At 39.5% G+C, this 18424-nt stretch overlaps 1 protein-coding gene and 1 long non-coding RNA gene across 12 annotated transcripts in view; one reads left to right on the top strand and one right to left on the bottom strand.

Moving 5' to 3' along the window:
- LOC123389843 overlaps positions 1-18424 on the bottom strand; it is a 32264-nt gene that overhangs the window by 10508 nt on the left and 3332 nt on the right. For 2 of the 4 annotated variants that reach the window (XR_006604483.1, XR_006604481.1), the window contains exons 2-3: positions 7030-7121; positions 3060-3279 (exon numbers count right to left, since the gene is read on the bottom strand). This is a non-coding gene — a long non-coding RNA (uncharacterized LOC123389843). The remainder of the gene's footprint in view (positions 1-3059; positions 3280-7029; positions 7122-18424) is intronic. The other 2 variants (XR_006604484.1, XR_006604482.1) reach the window with 1 other exon arrangement.
- The window catches only part of PTGR2 (prostaglandin reductase 2), a 28936-nt gene that overhangs the window by 9495 nt on the left and 1017 nt on the right, over positions 1-18424 (top strand). For 6 of the 8 annotated variants that reach the window (XM_045072533.1, XM_045072530.1, XM_045072509.1 and 3 more), the window contains 6 exons: positions 8368-8559; positions 11595-11765; positions 12814-13023; positions 13919-14040; positions 15095-15182; positions 17648-17687. In XM_045072533.1, the coding sequence (XP_044928468.1) occupies positions 8368-8559; positions 11595-11765; positions 12814-13023; positions 13919-14040; positions 15095-15182; positions 17648-17687 (823 nt within the window). The remainder of the gene's footprint in view (positions 1-8367; positions 8560-11594; positions 11766-12813; positions 13024-13918; positions 14041-15094; positions 15183-17647; positions 17688-18424) is intronic. The other 2 variants (XM_045072537.1, XM_045072516.1) reach the window with 2 other exon arrangements.

Raw genomic sequence — 18424 nt, 5'->3', positions numbered from 1 at the left:
GAGCAGAGAGCCCGAGGCGGAACTCGATCCCAGGACCCCGAGATCATGACCTGAGCCGAAGGCAGCAGCTTAACCCACTGAGCCACCCAGGCGCCCAGAAAGCATTCAGTCTTATCATTAAGTATGATGTGGGATTTGGTAGTTTCCCTTTATCAGGCTGAGGAGATTTCCTCCTGGTACTGATTTGGTTCCTGGTTTGTTGAAAGTTTTTATCATAAAGGGATTTTGTTTATTGTGATAAGATACATATAACAAAATACGCCATTTTAACAATTTTCAAATGTATAATACAGCAACATTAGGGACATTCACAATGTTGTGCAGCTACTGCTTTCCATTTCCAGAAATTTTTCATCTTCTGAAACAGAAATTCTGTGCCCATTAAATAATAAAGTCGTCCTTACTCCTTCCCCCCAGAAGCAGTTTTAGATTTTGTCATATGCATTTTCTGCTTCTCTTGAGATGCTCTTGGGGTTTTTGCTTTTTAATCTATTGAAAAGTTTTATTACATTAATTAATTTTTAGATGTTAAATCACTCTTGTATTCTTCGACTAAATGACATTTGTCTCAAATGCATAATTCCTTGATATGTTGTTGGATTTATTTATTTATTTATTTATAAAAGATTTTACTTATTTATTTGAGAGAGAGAGAGACAGGTAGTGAGAGAGATCACAGGCAAGGAGAAGAGGGAGAAGCAGGTCCTCTGCTGAGCTGGGAGCCTGACTCAGGGCTTGATTCCTAGGACCCTGGGATCATGACCTAAGCCAAAGGCAGACGCTCAACCAACTGACCCACCCAGGTGCTCCTGGAATTTATTCTTTTTTTGAGATTTATTTATGTGAGAAAGAGAAAGAGAGAGAGAGAGAGAGAGAGAGAGAGAGTGTGTGTGTGTGTGTGTGTGCGTGTGCGCGCGCGCGCAGATGGGAAGAGGAGGGACAAACAGACTCCGTGCTGAGTGCAGAGACCCATGTGGGGCTTGATTGGGTGACTGAGCCACCTTTGTGCCCCGATATGTTATCAGATTTAGTTTGCTACTATTTTGTTGATTTTTTTTTTTTTTTTTTTTTTTTTTTGCATCCATAAGGTTATGCGACTATATTCATGGTCTCTTGTTTTCTTGTGATGTGTTTGCCTGACTTTGGTATTAGGGTAATTTGGGCCTCAGAATAGGTTGGGAAATGTTCCCTCCTGTTTTTTTATTTTTTATTTTTTTTACATTTTTTTAAAAAGTTTTTTTTATTTATTTGACAGAGAGAGAGAGATCACAAGTAGGCAGAGAGGCAGGCAGAGAGAGAGGGAGACGCAGGCTCCCCACCAAGCAGAGAGCCTGATGTGGGACTCGATCCCAGGATCCTGAGATCATGACCCGAGCCAAAGGCAGAGGCCCAACCCACTGAGCTACCCAGGCTCCATGTTCTTTTTTTTTTTTTTTTTTAAATATTTTATTTATTTACTTGACAGAGAGGGGTCACAAGTAGGCAGAGACGTAGGCAGGGTTGTGGGAAGCAGGCTCCTCGCTGAGCAGAGAGCCCCATGTGGGGCTCAATCCCAGGACCCTGAGATCATGACCTGAGCTGAAGGCAGAGGCTTTAACCCACTGAGCCACCCAGGTGCCCCTGTTCCCTCCTGTTCTATTTTTGGAAGAGTTTGTGAAGAATTGGTATGCTTGAAAAGACTGGTAGAATTCACCAATGAAGCTGTCTGGCCTGGGCTTTTTTTGAGAGTTTTAAAATTACTAGTTCAATATCTTCATTTATTTTAGGCCTACTAGGATTTTCTGTTCCTTCTTGAGTCAGCTTCAGTAGTTTGTGTCTTTCTGGGAATTTGTCCATTTCATGAACAACAAATTTGTCCATTTGTCCAGTTGTATAATTTATTGGCATATGTATATTGGCATATCTTAGTATTTCCTTACAATCCTTTTATTTCTGAAAGATAGGTAGTAATACCCTTTCTTTCATTCCTGATTTTAGTAATTTAAAGTTTTTTTAAAAAAATTTATTTATTTGGGAGAGAGAGAGAGAGAGAGAATGCGAAGAGAGAGGTCAGAGGGAGAAGCAGACTCCCTGCCGAGCAGGGAGCCAGATGTGGGACTCAATCCTGGGACTCCAGGATCATGACCTGAGCTGAAGGCAGTTGCCTAACCAACTGAGCCACCCAGGCGCTCCTGATTTTAGTAATTTAAGTCTTATCTATTTTTTTCTTGGTCAGATTAGCTAAAACATTGTCAATTTGTTAATTTTTCGAAGGAACAACTTTTGGTTTTGTTGATATTCTGCATTTTTTCCTATTGTCTGTTTCATTAATCTCTGTCCTTTGTACTAGTTTTACAGCTTTCTTTTATTTATGTAAAATAAGTTAAGAGGAAATCAGGATAGCTTATTCAATAAACTGTTGGATCAGTTGACTGTATACTTTTGGGAAAAAATTACATTTTTAGCTCAACCCTTCACTAGAATAAATTCCAAGAGATATTAAAAAGTTAAAGAAAAAAATGAAACTATAAAGGGGCACCTGGATGACTCATTTATTAAGCATCTGTCTCTTGATTTCAGGTCATGTATTGCCTTTGCACTGGGCATAGAGCCTGCTTAAGATTCTCTCTCTCCTCCTCTGCTCTTCCCACACCGCCCCCCCAGCACATCTTGAACTCTCTAAGAGATATATGTATATGTCTGGGTTAACAATCGAAGGATGTTGGGGAAGGAAAGACTTTATAAGAATGACAGTAAACCCAACTAATATGAAGACACATGATTGATGAATATGACTATTTTAAAAACACTGTCTTTTGTAAAACATAATAAAATAGCATGTACAAAATCAAAAGATAAATGGCAAACAGAAACATTTGCAATATAAATAGGAAAAAAAGATAATGGTTGACATGCAGAAAGTTCCTGTACATTAGTCTGTGAAAAGTAGAAAGTTGGCCAAAGAAACAAATAGGCAATTTTATAATCTCTTTCTGTATTACTGTTTCTGTACTGTCTGCTTGCCTCTCCTTTTGGCTTTTAAAGTACCAAAGTAAAGGATAAAGAAAATCCTGCCTTACCTCTTCCCGGGCTTCTTTTACAGTAGATACCCCAAGACAGTGCCATTTTCTGCCAGGAGAGTTGTAGCTTTGGGAAGGGTCCTCTTCTCTCTGATCTAGGAGTGCCATTCAGCCTCTTTCAATGACGCCAATCACACTTGATTGTACTAACAGTGGAAAGCAATTTGATGACTTCATTCAAGATTCTTCTCTGGTGTAGGAAGAAATTTTTCTTTGTGGGCTAGGGAAATGAGGTGGTGATTGGTCTAGGACATTCTAAATAGACAAATGTTCGAGTTGATGCTGAGGGTTAAATTAGGTTGCTGATTTCCCACAGACCTAAAGATGCTCCACCTTTCAGTGGCAGTTAAGACAATCTCAGTCAAGCTATGGCCCTTGAACTCTAGACTGTGCTAAGCAAATCATGTGAGGAGAATAATTACCATTTTTCAGGAGAAAAATACAGTGTGCTGTTTAGTACTTAGAGTCAATTCTGGATGATGACTGGCTTGGATTTCTTAAGACTTAAACACTTCAATATGTAAGACGTAGCTCAGGGCACTAAGGATTATACATGCCCTGATGAACAAAATGGAAAGCCTATCATTGAAGCCCAGGATAATAAGTACAGAGTAAATTAAGAGAAAAAAATTCATCAAAGTAAAGCCAAGGTTCAAGGTTAGAAGGGTTTTAAAAACCAAGCAGAGCAGTCCAAAAGGAATAGTTGAAAACAAGCAGAGAGGATGTTTTTTTCACAGTATTTAAGTTGGAACAAACTTCCTATTCAGCAGAATTCCCTCTGAGAGTCTTAAAGTGAGAGAAATTTATGACCCAATGATTTTTTTTTTAAAGATTTTATTATTTGACGGAGATCACAAGCAGGCAGAGAGGCAGACAGAGAGAGAGAGAGGGGAAAGCAGGCTTCCCTCTGAGCAGAGAACCCGATGTGGGGCCAGGACCCTGGGATCATGACCTGAGCCGAAAGCAGAGGCTTTAACTCACTGAGCCACCCAGGCGCCTCTGACCCAATGATTTTAGGAGAGATGATGAAACACCCAAGATTATAACATGGATTAAATTCAGGACCTCCACTTCTGAATACCCCAACCTCAAAACAACAAAAACAGAAAACCTCTGTTTCCTCCAGGGAAGTACATAGCTTCTCCATCCACTCATTTCATGCTACAAAACTGAGTTTTTCTTGAGAATTTTGTCTCTTCATTCTCAGTCGATCTCAAATCCTGCGGGTCCTACTTCTAAGTACATCTCAATTCAGTCCACTTCTCCGTAAACTCCAAGGACATCTCTCTAGTCCAGATCACCATTGTTTCTCTCCCAGTGGGGAACCCTTGCATACACTCCCTCTTACATGGTCTCTTACACTGCAGTCAGAATGATATTTTTACAATAGTAACTAATCATGTCACCTTTATGTTTATTGACTTTCTTTTAGTCTTGCAAAGACTAACTTTCTGGACATGGTCTAAGATGCTTCATAGTCTGGTCCCTGTTTGCCTGCCCAGCCTTACCATCCCCGACTTTACTTCTTCCCCTGTACCCTGGCCACACTGGGCTTCTCACTTGTGTAACACACCAGTGGCCCTTTTTGCTTAAGCCTTATATTAGTCATGTTTCTCCTTTTCTGTATTTTTTTTTTTTATTTGCAGTTATTCTGGGCAGAATTTACTCCTGAGCCATAAGGTTTTGTTTTCTTCAGTTTCTTCTGGGGTATCTTTTTCTTCTGTGCAACCTCTTCTGGTTTAGGGACAGTTTGCTCTTTTCAGGAGGGATCGTCTCGATGGGGCAGGGAGAGCTCATATGTGGGTTCATCTTACCAGGAGCCCTATAAGTTCTATGCTGCATCTTGGGGACTTTGCTCACCTGGCTGGGCTCAATGACCAGAGAATCGACATCTAAACCCTTACGTGCAGCATTACTCTCCGCATTGTTAAGCATGTGTAGTAAAAATGCACCACTCTTCTTGGGCCACCAACCCTGTGTCTAGCCCCCCTCTGTAGCCTGGACACACCTACCAGCTCCACCACTGTAGCAACAGAATGGCACACATGGCTTCAGCAAAGTGACATCTTTTGGATACTTGGTGGCTTTTCAGATATGCGTACGCTTGATGGCCTGGGTGGTTTCATATGTGTTCTTAAAGTGAACACGGAGATTTGAACCTCTTGATTTGCATGATTTTGTAGCCTCTTTTGGATCAAGCAAATATCAAACCGTTTTCAGAGGTCACCTCAGGCTGCTTCGGGGAAGAGCCCTTTTCTGAATTGTTTAATGCTTTCATATCTTAGGGGTCTTCCCAATCCTGGAGAGACTGCCCCTACCAGCATATTTTTAGCGATAACAAACATCTTGCCTGAAACATAGCAACCACCTCCTTCGTCTAACTGTTACACACCAAGCTAATTTTTCCCCTGGCCCAAATCCCCAAAGGTCAGGTGCCAGACAACTAGGGACCACCCCTATAATCAGGGCCCACAGAAGTTTTCCAACTGTCTAATCCTAAACTTAATCAAGTTTGTCCAATCTGTCTTGCCGGTTTCTTACCCCTGAAACCACAGTAAAGACTCTGAGCCATTTAAAAAAAAAAAAAACGAACAAAAAAACCCCTGGGCCATCCTGTCCTGTTGCTGCTTTTTCTTCCTCATTAATTCTAGTGCTTCCCCATTTGGCCCTGTGTGGTCTGGTGTGCTCCTCCTCTTGGGAATTATAAGTGATAAACTCTTCTTCAAGGCAGTTGGCCCCATGTCTGTTGTTTGACTATACCTGACTAAAAATCCTGAGTACAAATTAAAACAAGCCTACATACATATTCTCTCTCTGTCTTCCTCTCTCCCGTTACCTGGCCAACTCCTGTTACTCCCTCAAAGCCTGCATTAAAAGGATTTCCTTTGGTAAATTACCTTGAACCCTCGGACTAGTCCTTTCCCTGTTACATTTTCTCAAAACAGAACCTTGATCTATAGCATTTATCCTAGTTGTAATGAAGAATTACTGGGGTAGTTATTAGATGTCTGTCTTTCCTCCTTTTTTTTTTCTTTTTTTAAAAATATTTTATTTATTTATTTGTCAGGGGGAGAGAGAGAGAGAGAGCACAAGCAGGGGGAGCCGCAGGCAGAGGGAGAAGCAGGCTCCCGGCTGAGCAAGGAGCCCAATGTGGGACTTGATCCGAAGACCCTGGGTTCATGACCTGAGGTGAAAGTAGATGCTTAACCGACTGAGCCTCCCAGGCATCGTGATGTCTGTCTTTCCTAATAAAGAGTAAACTTAAGGAAACAGAGGTCTTATTTATCACTGTATCTCCAGTCACTAGCATGGTGTTAATATTAAGTACTAGTGAAAGGAAAGAGGGAAGAAAATCATCTTGGTTGCTTTTACTAGACATTGTTCTTAAAAAATATATATTCAGGTTCATAACTAATTTTAATCACCAGTGTACACAGTATTAAATAGTTGTATTTAACGTATATATACTACTTTGATATTTAAGTGACTTGATATCTATACTTAGATATGAAAAACCAGTCCAAATATCATTATTTTGGTGGTTATATAATCTTCTGTTGTGTTGACATCATTTGCTTACCTGTGGAGAATTACTTGCTCCTTTTTTCTCTGTTAGCCTCTTCTAAGAGGTCTTCAGGGGGCACCTGGCTGGCTCAGTTAGTAAAGCATGTGATTCTTTTTTTTTTTTAAAGATTTTATTTATTTAATTGACAGAGATCACAAGTAGGCAGAGAGGCAGGCAGAGAGAGAAAGAGAAGGAAGTAGGCTCTCCGCTGAGCAGAGAGCCCGATGTGGGGCTCGATCCCAGGACGCTGGGATCATGACTTGAGCTAAAGGCAGAGGCTTTAACCCACTGAGCCACCCAGGCGCCCCAAGCATGTGATTCTTAATCTTGGGGTTGTTAGTTCGAGCCCCACATTGGGTGTAGAGATTACTTTAAAAATTAAAGTGGGAAAAAAAAGCAAATTACCTTAAAAAAGGAGAGAAAGAAGGTCAGGTCCTTGGTCTGGCAGTATTCAGTGGCTGTTGCATTTGCTTCTATGAATACCTGGGAGGGCGACACTAGTAGCAGTGTAGTAAGTATATTGTCATAGAAATTTCCGCCTCAATTCCCTGTTTGGTCCTTTTCCCTGGTGAATTGAACTATACCACATGAGGCGCCTTAATGAGGTATCCAGGTATCTTTTCAGTCTCCCACACTGCCTCTACACCTTGGCCTTCATGAGTGGGCAAGAGTGAGCCACAGAGAAGAGTGTCTTAACTGCTTCTCAGAGATATTTTTAGCTCTAGTCCTGTGGAAAGGTGTGGTGCTTCTGTGACATTTTGTCTTCATAGAATAAAGAGAATATCTACTTGAGGTTAGGAGGTATGATGTAATGCTTGGTCTGAACTTGTAATGAACAACCATGTAAAAGTTGTTTCGTTTCTTCTTGGGTTATTTGCATGGAGGAAGCAGAATCTCTAGGTCAGTAGAAATGAGTAGTTATATGGTCTATATGTTGCTGGTTTGTTTTCTAGAAAAAATGTAAAGTTTTATAATAGCAACATGTAAGTATATGTAATTTGACACAATCCATTGAAAGCACTGATGCAGTATTTTGTATTATGTTTGCTAGTGTAATGTAATAGTACCTACTTTAATTGTTTAAAATTTTAACAGCTTTGTTGAAATAAAATTCATCTGTCATACAGTTTATACATTTAAAGCATACAGTCAGGGCACCTGGGTGGCTCAGTGTGTTAAAGTCTCTGCCTTTGGCTCAGGTCATAATCTCAGGGTCCTGGGATCAAGTCCTCCATCGGGCTCTCTGCTCAGCGGGGAGCCTGTTTCCTCCTCTCTCTCTCTCTCTGCCTGCCTTTCTGCCTACTTGTGATCTCTGTCTGTCAAATAAATAAATAAAATCTTTAAAGTATACAGTTCAGGGGCATTTGCCTGGCTCAGTCAGAAAAGGATGCAATTCTTGATCTGGGGTTCATGAGTTCAAGCCCCATGATGAGTGTCAAGATTACTAAAAATAAGTAAATAAACTAAAAAAAATAAAGTGTACTATTCAGTGGTTTTTAGTCTGTTCACAAAGTTGTGGACCTTTCTAATTATACTTTTTTACTGATTAGAGAGGGGATACATCCCTTTTCCAGGATAAAAAAAATAACTGAAAGGAAGATAGAATTTAAGATAAGTATGATTTGTTTGACTAAGATTTAATTTGACATTACTGACTATATACCTTTCTTTTAGTCATGAGGTAAATTAATAAACTGCCTGGTATTGCCAGGCAGAATTACCATAATCGTTTTTCTCTTTTAGCGTTGCAGAATGAATGAAGACACTGGTACTGATTACATAAGACCTTGGGAGCTGTCTCAAGTGGTTGATGGTGGAGGTATTGGGATTGTCGAAGAAAGCAAACACATTAATTTTACTAAAGGCGATTTTGTGACTTCCTTTTATTGGCCCTGGCAAACCAGGGTTATTCTGGATGGAAATAGCCTAGAAAAGGTGATGTATAATATGCAATATCTGGATTCTCTCCGCATCCTGCCCCCGGTTTAATTTTTATTTTGTGCATTTGGCATTCAGTTTGTTGTCAGGGAAAATTAATAAAAGCCTGTATTTTCTTTTAGATAGCTTCCAAAATGTGGAAAACCTTTGTTTCTTTTCCATTGTTGGCCGTAACTATAGGACAGTTCTTAGATTATTAGCGGATGGTGGTGTTTTCTGTATTTTATTTCTCAAATTTTGCAACTATAAAATAAAGCCTGAATTGTAAGCATCAAAAAATATTTTATGCCAAGAACCAGCAGGCCCCTTAAAGTTGTGTGCTTTAAAGTTTCCCGAGAAATTGCCATTTAACTTTAAGAAGTGCATTTGGTTTGTTCTTGAAATGACTTTTTCTCTCAAAGTCCTAAGTTCAGTCTCTGCTCTTACTTGAATCATGTGAAATTACCAATGTTTGTCTGTTTTTCCCTACGAAACCTGGTAGCTTCGTGTAATTCAACCTAATATATGTCATCAGGGAAGTTACTTCATGCCTCTGGCCCTTAGCTTTCTCATGTGGAAGAAGAAAATAGTGTAGCTCTCTCACAGATGAGTGTGGACATTAAATGCTATGAGAAATATGACTAGGACTTTCTTAAAAGTTTTATACAATTTTAGTACTTTTTTTAAAAAAAATATTTTATTTATTTATTTGACAGAGATCACAAGCAGGCGGAGGGTGGAGAGTAGGCTCCCTGCTGAGCAGGGAGCCCGAGGTGGGGCTCGATCCCAGGACCCTGGGATCATGACCTGAGCTGAAAGCAGAGGCTTTAACCCACTGAGTCACCCAGGTTCCCCAATTTTAGTACTTTTTTAAAAACAGTTTTTAATTTTTTAAATTTGAGAGAGGGAGAGCACAAGCGGGGCAGGATAGGGGCACAGGGAGAGAGAGAAGAGAAGCAGGGGGTCTGCTTTCTGAGTATCGTTGACTTTCAACTCTCAATTACCTTTATGTATACAGTAGATTTAACTGGTAGTTATTTAAGACTGCTGAATACAAACTGCCATTTTATTTGTTTATGACAAATCAAATCAAATATATGACAAATCAAATCAAAATCAAAGTACAAGTCAAATTAAGGTAGTGAATATCAATTATTTTTGGTGGATAATTAAATTTTTACCAAAGTTATTCAATTCCTTAAAATATTATTATAAAATTTTTATGGTAGGGAGTCTTTCCATATCATTTCTTTTTATCCAATTCCCCCTAACTTTACAGATAAGAAAATAGACACAGAGAATGTAGAAGTATAAACTAGTGATAGGGCCTGGTAAACATATAAACATAAAATGCTAAAAAATTGAGAGCTCTCATTTTATTCTGTAATTAACTAAAAGAAATTATATATATATATATATTTTTTTTTAAAGATTTTATTTATTTATTTGAAAGAGAGAGATCACAAGTAGGCATAGAGGCAGGCAGAGAGAGAGAGAGGAGGAAGCAGGCTCCCCGCTGAGCAGAGAGCCCGATGCGGGACTCGATCCCAGGACCCTGAGATCACGACCCGAGCCGAAGGCAGCGGCTTAACCCACTGAGCCACCCAGGCGCCCCTAAAAGAAATTATATTTTATGGTACATTTTAAGCATCAACAATGAGAACTCTTGGGGTTTGAGCTGATTTTTTTTTTTTAAAGATTTTATTTATTTATTTGAGGGCGAGAACAAGCAGGGGGAGGAGGAGAGGGAGAGGGAGAAGAAGCCTCCCCACCAAGCAAGGAGCTCAATGCAGGACTCGATCCCAGGACCCTGGAATCATGACCTGAGCCGAAGGCAGTTGCTTAACTGACTGAGCCACTTAGGTGCCCCTGAACTGATTTTTTTTTTTAAAGATTTTATTTATTTATTTGACAGACAGAGATCACAAGTAGGCAGAGAGGCAGGCAGAGGGAGAGGAGGAAGCAGGCTCCCTGCCGAGCAGAGAGCCCGATGTTGGGCTCCAACCCAGGACCCTGGGATCATGACCTGAGCCAAAGGCAGAGGTTTTAACCCACTGAGCCACCCAGATGCCCCCCTGAACTTATTTTTATATAGATAAATGCTTACTTTGGAATTATCAGAGATTTTATTTATTTATTTATTTATTCTCAGAGATTTTAAAACTTTCCAGTTCTGCCTAATGTTTTCCCCTTAAATATTTCTTCTCTAATTTTTATATACTTGGGGCACTGATGAGAAAGAATGCTTAGTGCCTTTCATGTGAGAATTCCTTAAAGTTTTTGTTTGTTTGTTTTGCCATAAAGAGAAGTAATATTCATTTCTTTTTTACTTTGTACAAGTAAATTACAGAATTTTAGTAAGACTGAAGAATGGTTTACTGTTCTAGAAACCATATTGGGTTGTTTATTAGTCTGCTTGGAATGCCATTACAAAATACCATAGACTAGGTGGCTTCAACGACAGAAATTTATTTTCTCACAGTTCTGGAGGCTAAAAGTCTGAGATCTAGGTGCTGGAAAATTTGGTTTATAGTGAAGCCTCTCTTTCTGGCTTACAGTTGGCTGCCTTTTTGCATTCAGCCTTTCTTTCTTTCTTTCTTTTTTTTTTTAAGATTTTATTTATTTATTTGACAGAGAGAGATTACAAGTAGGCAGAGAGGCAGGCAGAGAGAGAAGGGGAAGCAGACTCCCTGCTGAGCAGAGAGCCCGATGTGGGGCTCGATCCCAGGACCCTGGGATGACCTGAGCCGAAGGCAGAGGCTTTAACCCACTGAGCCACCCAGGCGCCCCTCAGCCTTTCATTTGTGCACATGCAGAGAAAGAGCTCTGGTGTCTCTTCCTTCTCTTACTAGTAAGCAAATCCTTTTGGACTCGGGTCCTTTCCCTAGGACCTCCCTAAAGGTCCTGTCTCCACTTATAGTTACATTAAGGGTTAGGTCATCAACATAAGAATCTGGGGGGACACAACAGTCCATAATAGGTTGTCTCTACATTGTTGACTTAAAACAGGAATTCCTAGTATTATTTTTTTAAAGTTACATGTTTTATTTTAGGTGGACCCACAACTTGTGGACGGACACCTTTCATACTTTCTTGGAGCTATAGGTATGCCTGGTTTGACTTCCTTGATTGGGATACAGGAGAAAGGTCACATAACTGCTGGATCTAATCAGACAATGGTTGTTAGTGGAGCTGCTGGTGCTTGTGGATCCTTGGCTGGGCAGGTAAAATTTCTGAGAATTAATTTGATTTTCTAAAATAAGTGGTCATAATCAAATTTCTGGGTACATGTATGTAGTTTAAAATATAAAATTGAACAAATCTATAATATTCATTTTACACATTTTGGGTAGAAATGATGTTATCATGTGCTTAGACTCTCTTGATAACAACATGAAAAATGTAGATTTTTGTATCTTGTTCTCTATTAACCGAAAATAGACACGGTAAATTCTAGAACATTGCTTTAATCAATATGAGGAAGAAGCTCATAGAGTACCTATCTGGAATTCATGAATTAAAAGGCAAACTCATATATATATCTACATATATATGTATATATATGTGTATTTTAAAGATTTTACTTATTTATTTAACAGACAGAGGTCACAAGTAGGCAGAGAGGCAGGCAGAGAGAGAGGGGGAGAAACAGGCTATCTGCTGAGCAGAGAGCCCGATGCAGGGCTCTATCCCAGGACCCTGAGATCATGACCTGAGCTGACCTGAGCTGAAGGCAGAGGCTTAACCCACTGAGCCACCCAGGTGCCCCCAAACTCATATTTTTGAAAAGAATCTTCAAATTAGAGAGCACTTACTGGGTTCTAGAAATATAATAAGGATTATGATAGAATTTTTAAGTAAATTTATGTGGTTTTTTTTTATGTTTTATGAATAACAGCCTTTATGGTGTGAAAACCATTGAAACAAAACATTTTATCATAGTAGTGATTTTAATTCCTCAGAGGCCTGAAAAATATTGAACTGCAAGATAGTGATATTTTGAGTCTATTTCTTTTATGAAATCAGCTTTGAATTGTGTGATTGTAACATTAAAACTAAGTCTAATGTTAGTCAATCTTCTTTTTTTTTATGAGTGACCTTGTATCTGGTCTCAATTCTTTTGGTTTCAAATTCCTTTAAGCCAGCAGCTCTGTAATCAAACCTAATTGTGATGAATACTCTTATATACTTGTCATATCTTGTGTGCTTTCACATTTTTACACTCAGATGTGGTAACAGAAAATTGTTTAATTTTTAAAATTTCCCTCTTAGATTGGCCATTTGATGGGCTGTTCCAGAGTGGTGGGAATTTGTGGAACACAGGAGAAGTGCCTCTTTCTGACCTCAGAACTAGGCTTTGATGCTGCAGTTAATTATAAAACGGGGAATGTCGCAGAACAGCTCCGTGAATTATGCCCAGCTGGAGTGGATGTTTACTTTGACAATGTTGGTGGTGACATCAGTGATACAGTGATAAGTCAGGTTGTGTGCCGATTTGTTTGTTATAAATTTGAATACTATATTTTATTTGATGTACTATCTTTTTACCTGATATCGAGAAAAAAAAACTAAAATTCTAGGGTTTATTGTGAGAAATAGTGTGATGGTCAGTATTGTAATTAAATAACAAAAAGCTTGCTACAGCTACTTCCATTTGCTTGCAGAATTTGCACATGAGTATCAGTTTCAGTTCTTTGCTAGCAATGTTATATTTTCACTCGCAATTTATTTTTGTCAAGAATTAGTTGTAGGGATGGCTGGCTGGCTTGGTTGGTCAGGCATGCAACTCTTGATCTCAGGGTTGTGAGTTCTAGCCCCATCTTGGATATAGAGATGACTTAAAAATAAAATCACATTTGTATTGTTCAAATGGTGAAGTGTTGACCCTGACTCCCTATCAGTTAACTCACAGCCATGGCCTCTGATTTTGGGTAGGGAAAGGACTTACATAGATTACAGGTATTTACATATTTTATGGACAGTGTTATAAAATATGAACATTAGCTATTAACACTGCATTGTCTTTTACTGTATGTAAAATTATGTGCAGTTGAGGTTAAATTATTTAAATCCAAGGAAATTCTTTACTGCTACTACTAATAGTAGCAACAACAATGGTGACACAAGTGTAATTCTTTTGCATATTACCAAACTTTCATTTACCTCTATGTTCCTTTGGAGGGGATTTGTTTCCTAGCTAATTAAAACTCTTAAATACATATCAGGCATAAATCTTCAAAGCAAAAGCAATTAATTGGCACCAAATGATTAAATACAATAATCAAGGAGGCATTCATGGCATTGAAGCAGCCATAAAATCAGTAAACATAGCAAAGGCATGTATGTTAGGGTATAATCATCAGTTTTCTCTGAACAGATGAATCGGAACAGCCATATCATCCTGTGCGGTCAAATTTCTCAGTACAATAAAGATGTGCCTTATCCTCCTCCACTACCCCCTGCCGTAGAAGCAATCCAAAAAGAAAGAAACATCACAAGGTATGGTCTCCCCTTTTCCCCTTATTACCAGATTCATGAGTTTAAAGATCATAGATGTATATGGAATGCATTGTTCTTCATATATTACTTTTCCTTATTTTTAAAAAAAGATTTGTGTATTTTAGAGAGTGAGAAAGCATGCTTGTGCGCATGGTGGGGAGGGGCAGAGGGAGACGAGGAGAGGGGAGCAGACTCCCTGCTGAGCATAGAGCACAATGCAGGGCTTGATCTCATGACCCTGAGATGATGACCTGAGTCTAAATCAGCAGTCAGACACTCAACCACCTAAGCCACCCAAGGACCCCTATAATTTTTTCTTAATAAATAAAGCTTGAAAATAAACATTTTAAGCCAGTTCAGTATTTAGGTTTTGGGGAAGTAGCTCCCTAGCAGAAAACTTTCTAAAAAATGCATCTGTTCTGTCAATCTTTCGCAAGTCTTTTTTCCCCAGTGATAGAAACTCAACTCACATTGGCTTCAGTGCAAAGGAAATTTATTGGCTCATGTTTCTGAGAAGTCCGATATTAGCATTGACTTAGATTTGGCTGGATAAAAGGTTGGCATGGTGGCATCACTGCTCAGCTTTTCTCTACCTCTGGGCTGTGCTTTATTTTGGGGTGGCTCTGTTCCCTCGCAGGCTCTCTTGCAGCACAGCAAGAGGATGACTGTGACCTCTAATCCTATACTGGTTAGTAACCCAAGCAAAAAAGAGAACAGCTCTCTCCCGTTTTGTTAAGTCCCAAAGCTGATACTTATTGGCTCAGACTGGCCTGGCTTTGGTCACAGGAGGGATGGGGAAAGGATATTACCCACAAAGTAAAATCACAGTGCTAATTACCAAACAGAGTTCTGGATGCCGGCCAGGCAATAGAAGTCCACTATACTTACACCTGTAACTACACCAAAAATAACAAAACTGTATCTGACCAGACTCTGTGTGATTAAGTCCTAATGCTTGAAAGATTAACAGATATTAAAGTTCTGGAATGGTTTGGTGTTGGACTGTTTCACCCTCTATAATTTCTGATCATTATCCTTTTCTTCTCCACTACAGAGAAAGATTTCTGGTGTTGAACTATAAGGACGAATTTGAGTCTGGCATTCTACAGCTGAGCCAGTGGTTTAAAGAAGGAAAACTAAAGGTAGAACTCGCTTCTGTTCTTTATTGCTATCATTTGTCTGCTACTTAAGATACTTTTTTTTTTTTAAAGATTTTATTTATTTATTTGACAGAGAGAGAGATCACAAATAGGCAGAGAGACAGACAGAGAGAGAGATGAGGAGAAGCAGGCTCCCTGCTGAGCAGAGAGCCCTATGCGGGACTCGATCCCAGGCCCCTGGGATCATGACCTGAGCCGAAGGTAGAAGCTTAACCCACTGAGCCACCCAGGCGCCCCACTTTTTTTTTTTTTTTTTAAGATTTTTTTATTTATTTGATAGAGATCACAAGTAGGCAGAGAAGCAGGCAAAGAGAGAGGGAGAAGCAGGCTCCCCACTGAGCAGAGAGCCTGATGCGGGGCTCGATCCCAGCACCCTGGGATCATGACCTGAGCCGAAGGCAGGGGCTTTAACCCACTGAGCCACCCAAGTACCCCTACTTAAGATACTTTTATGTTATTTGAGTTTATGATAGCAAACCTTAACTTCATAATAAAAATTACTACAAAATTGTACTAAATGTTGTAAATTAAGTTTTACTCCCAGGTGAGTATAACCTCCTAATTGAGAAACTCTCTCTGGTTAGGCCCTTTATCTAAGATTTCATTAACCTTTACATTTCTTAGACTGTATTACAAGATAAATATGTGTTTTTTTCCAAATTTTAATATTCATTACTTTAACAAATATTTATGGAATGCTACTATGTGTTAGAAGCCATGCTTTCTCAAAAATCTTATAAGCACTTCTTTGTACCCCTAACCCTCTACCATACTTCTTTTGTTCCCTCCTGGATATTCTGAATAATCTTGGTTGGTGGCTGAAAACCAAGAGTTACTAATCTGGGGTCTAGACCCTGACCTAGGACGTTCTTGAAACTTGCAAATCATAGGCAAAGTTATATGTGTATGTGCTTATGTTTATGTACTTTGTTTTTTTGGAAAGAGGTGGTATAGTTCGTGGTATTACCAATGGAAGAACAGACAATGGGAAAAGAGGATTTTATTTTTAAAAGATTTATCTACCTATGAGAGAGAGAGCATGTGCCTGTGAGCGGTGGGGAGGGGTAAGGGGAGAGAGAGAGAATCTCAGGTAGACTTCCCGCAGAGCCCAGAGCCTAGAGCTAATGCTAGAGTCAATCCCATCATCTTGAGATCATGACCTGAGCTGAAATCAAGAGCCAGATGCTTCACTGACTGAGTCATCCATGAGCCCCAAGAGGACTTTATTTTTAAAAATCATTTTATAGGAAACTTTTCTGTGCTACCTCCAAGAAATGAAGAATGTCTATTTTTAGACAAAAAGTGCTAAATAGTATTGCTGCCCTTTACAAAAATGAAGAATATTAAAATTGACACTGAGTATCTCAGGATTTTTTTTTTTTTAAAGATTTTATTTATTTATTTGGCAGAGAGAGATCACAAGTAGGCAGAGAGGCAGGCAGAGAGAGAGGAGGAAGCAGGCTCCCTGCTGAGCAGAGAGCCCGATGATGCGGGACTCAATCCCAGGACCCTGAGATCATGACCTGAGCTGAAGGCAGAGGCTTAACCCACTGAGCCACCCAGGCGCCCCCCCCCCTTTTTTTTTTTTAAAGATTTTATTTATTTATTTGGCAGAGAGAGATCACAAGTAGGCAGAGAGGCAGGCAGAGAGAGAGAGGAGAGAGAGGAGGAAGTATCTCAGGATTTAAAGGTGCTGACACCCTCCCCCTCCATGCAGTTGAAAATCATGGTGTATCTTTTGACTCCACCAAAACTACTAATAGCCTACTATTGACCAGAAGCGTTACTGATAACATAAAGGGTTGATTACCTCATATTTTGTGTGTTACGTGTAATTTATACTGTATCCTTTTTTTAAAAAATTTATATATTTATTTGAGAGATAGTGAGAGAGGGAACACAAGCACGGGATTGGTGGGGGGTGTTGCTGGAGAGGGAGAAGCAGGTTCCCTGCTGAGCAGGGAGCCTGATGCAGGGCTCATGACCTGAGCCAAAGGCTGATGCTTAATGACTGAGCCACCCAGGCACCCCTACACTGTATCCTTTATAATAAACTAGGGAAAAGAAAATGTTATTAAGAAAATCACAAGGGAGGGGTGCCTGGGTGGTTCAGTGGGTTAATAAGCCTTTGTCTTTGGTTGGGTCATGGTCTCAGGGTCCTGGGATCAAGCCAGCGTTGGGCTCTCTGCTCAGGAGGGAGCTTCCCCTCCTCTCTCTGTCTGCCTCTCTGCCTGCTTGTGATCTTTCTCTCTGTCAAATAAATAAGTAAAATCTTAAGAAAGAAAGAAAATTATAAGGGAAAATACATATATAGTACTGTACTGTGTTTATAAAAAATTTTTTTTGTATAAATTGACATACACAGTTGAAACCCATGTAGTTCAGGGTCAACTGTAAATGGATACATTGAACTTGAGAATACTATATGTAGCTGTTTTGATTTACAGATCAGAGAGACTGTGACAAATGGATTGGAAAACATGGGAGGTAAGATGAATGTAGATTTATTATATGCATGAGCTTAGCACAAATACTCCCTTTTTCCCTTGAATTCTACTTCCCTGGTGTTTTTTTCTTTTTAAATCATTTCTTTCCTTCTTGTAAAACAATTCTGCAGGTTTACTTAAATATCTTAATCAAACTCCCATTAAAGTTCATCATAGTAGTATTTAAGAAGTATTGTTTTCACATTTCAAATAATAAATGTTTCTTTGGTTTTGAAACAATTTATGAAAAAAAGGTAACAATCATGAAAGTCATTTAGCTTCTAGGTAACTTTTTCAGGTTAAATGGTTTTATTTACATATTTATTAGAGAGAGAGAAAGGCAAGCATGCAAGTCAGTGAGCTTGAGGGATGGGGAAGGAGCAGAAGAATAGGGAGAAGCAGGGTCCCTGCTCAGCAGGGAGCCCCAACCCTGGGCTATACCAGGGTCCTGAGATCTTGACCTGAGCCCAAGGTAGACACTTAACCAACTGAGCCACCCAGGTGTCCCCAGGTTGAATAATTCTCAGGCATCGTGAGATTATATTAAACACATTTTCAATATTTAGGTTTCTTTATTTTTTTTAAGATTTTATTTATTTATTTATTTGAAAATGAGAGTGAGCTTGAGCTGTGGGGCAGGAGAGGGAGGAGAGACAGGAGAAGAGGCAGGGAGCAGGGAGCCTGCCCCTGGGCTCAGTCCCAGGACTCTGAGACCATGATCTGAGCCAAAGGCAGCTT

The sequence above is a fragment of the Mustela putorius genome, unplaced genomic scaffold, assembly GCF_011764305.1.
Source record: "Mustela putorius furo isolate JIRA1106 unplaced genomic scaffold, ASM1176430v1.1 tig00000129_pilon_pilon_pilon, whole genome shotgun sequence".
Lineage (NCBI taxonomy): Eukaryota > Metazoa > Chordata > Mammalia > Carnivora > Mustelidae > Mustela > Mustela putorius.
Note: the sequence above shows the minus strand (reverse complement) of the source record. Positions and strands in the feature narration are given on the sequence as shown.